Source organism: Sinocyclocheilus grahami, unplaced genomic scaffold, assembly GCF_001515645.1.
Source record: "Sinocyclocheilus grahami isolate Dianchi unplaced genomic scaffold, SAMN03320097.WGS_v1.1 scaffold16.1, whole genome shotgun sequence".
Classification (NCBI taxonomy): Eukaryota; Metazoa; Chordata; class Actinopteri; order Cypriniformes; family Cyprinidae; genus Sinocyclocheilus; species Sinocyclocheilus grahami.
Window position 1 is genome coordinate 3,751,242 of NW_015505195.1, and position 1,082 is coordinate 3,752,323.

The 1,082-nt window shown below is 32.7% G+C and overlaps 1 protein-coding gene across 3 annotated transcripts in view; it reads left to right on the forward strand.

Moving 5' to 3' along the window:
* The window catches only part of LOC107548942 (casein kinase I-like), a 42,314-nt gene extending 41,653 nt beyond the window's left edge, over positions 1–661 (forward strand). For all 3 annotated transcript variants that reach the window (XM_016229825.1, XM_016229817.1, XM_016229834.1), the window contains one exon: positions 551–661. In XM_016229825.1, the coding sequence (XP_016085311.1) occupies positions 551–661 (111 nt within the window). The remainder of the gene's footprint in view (positions 1–550) is intronic.
* The last annotated feature ends 421 nt before the right edge of the window (positions 662–1,082 follow it).

The following is a 1,082-nucleotide window of genomic DNA, read 5'->3' on the forward strand; positions in this document are numbered from 1 at the left end:
TAGCCAATGGCGATTCAATTGCCAAGGTGTTCGTAGAGGGCTGTAGGGGTTGAATATGAGACAGGCCCAAAAAAAACTCTTTTTTTTTAAACAGGAATGTTGCAGTGTAGTCACATGTTTTCTACCTAAAAAAAAAAAAGATCATTAATGACTAATTTGAATGATCACATATTCATTGTATACTGTGCTTCCTCCCTTTTTCAATATATGTGTATAATTTTTAAGGATGATTGTTGTGGTTGAAAGACGCTTTTTAGGAAGTACTTTATTTGGTGTTTCATCTGTATCAAATGTTATTGTGATGAAATAGCAGTCAGTACATGTGTTTTATTAGATTATTTCACATACTCTGAAAGAAGTGTGCTCTTTTGGTTATATCAATCTCATATCTTTAATATTTACAATTCAGTTTTTAATTACCTATTACAGGACACATTCGTTTCTTTAGAGTGTGAATTGTGACTTTCTAATGTCACACACTGGAGTAAATAATTCAGTTCTTGGGCATTGCATGACATGTTTTTATCGTTTCTGTCTGTGTGATCTTCAGGTCATGAGCTCCATGAATGGAGAGCTGAACACAGACGACCCAACCGCGGGACACTCCAACGCTCCCATCACTGCACCCACTGAGGTAGAGGTGGCAGAAGACACAAAGTAAGTTTATTATCACAGGAAGTCCCCCAATGGTGTTCCTAAAATAACAAATCAGTTTTCATTCTTTTAAAAAAATTATGTTCTGCAGGTAAAAGCATTTGTATACAAATTACAGAGAATAATGCATATTAATCACTGACACTTTTTCATTCATTATTTTATTTTTATATTATCCCTGTATGTGGGTGGTTATGAATCATAACAGACAAATGAATCACTGTAAAATCACTGTAGCTCATCAATTCTAATTGAAAATGAATTATTTATGAATTACTAATTTTGTCACTGCAAATTGCTATATGAATGTCCCTTTACTGCTTTAATGTTCCTCATTATGCCGCAGCGCTCTTCAGTTTTTAACCTTATTCCGCTTAAGACATTTGAATTTTTTATATATATATATATATATATATATATATATATAT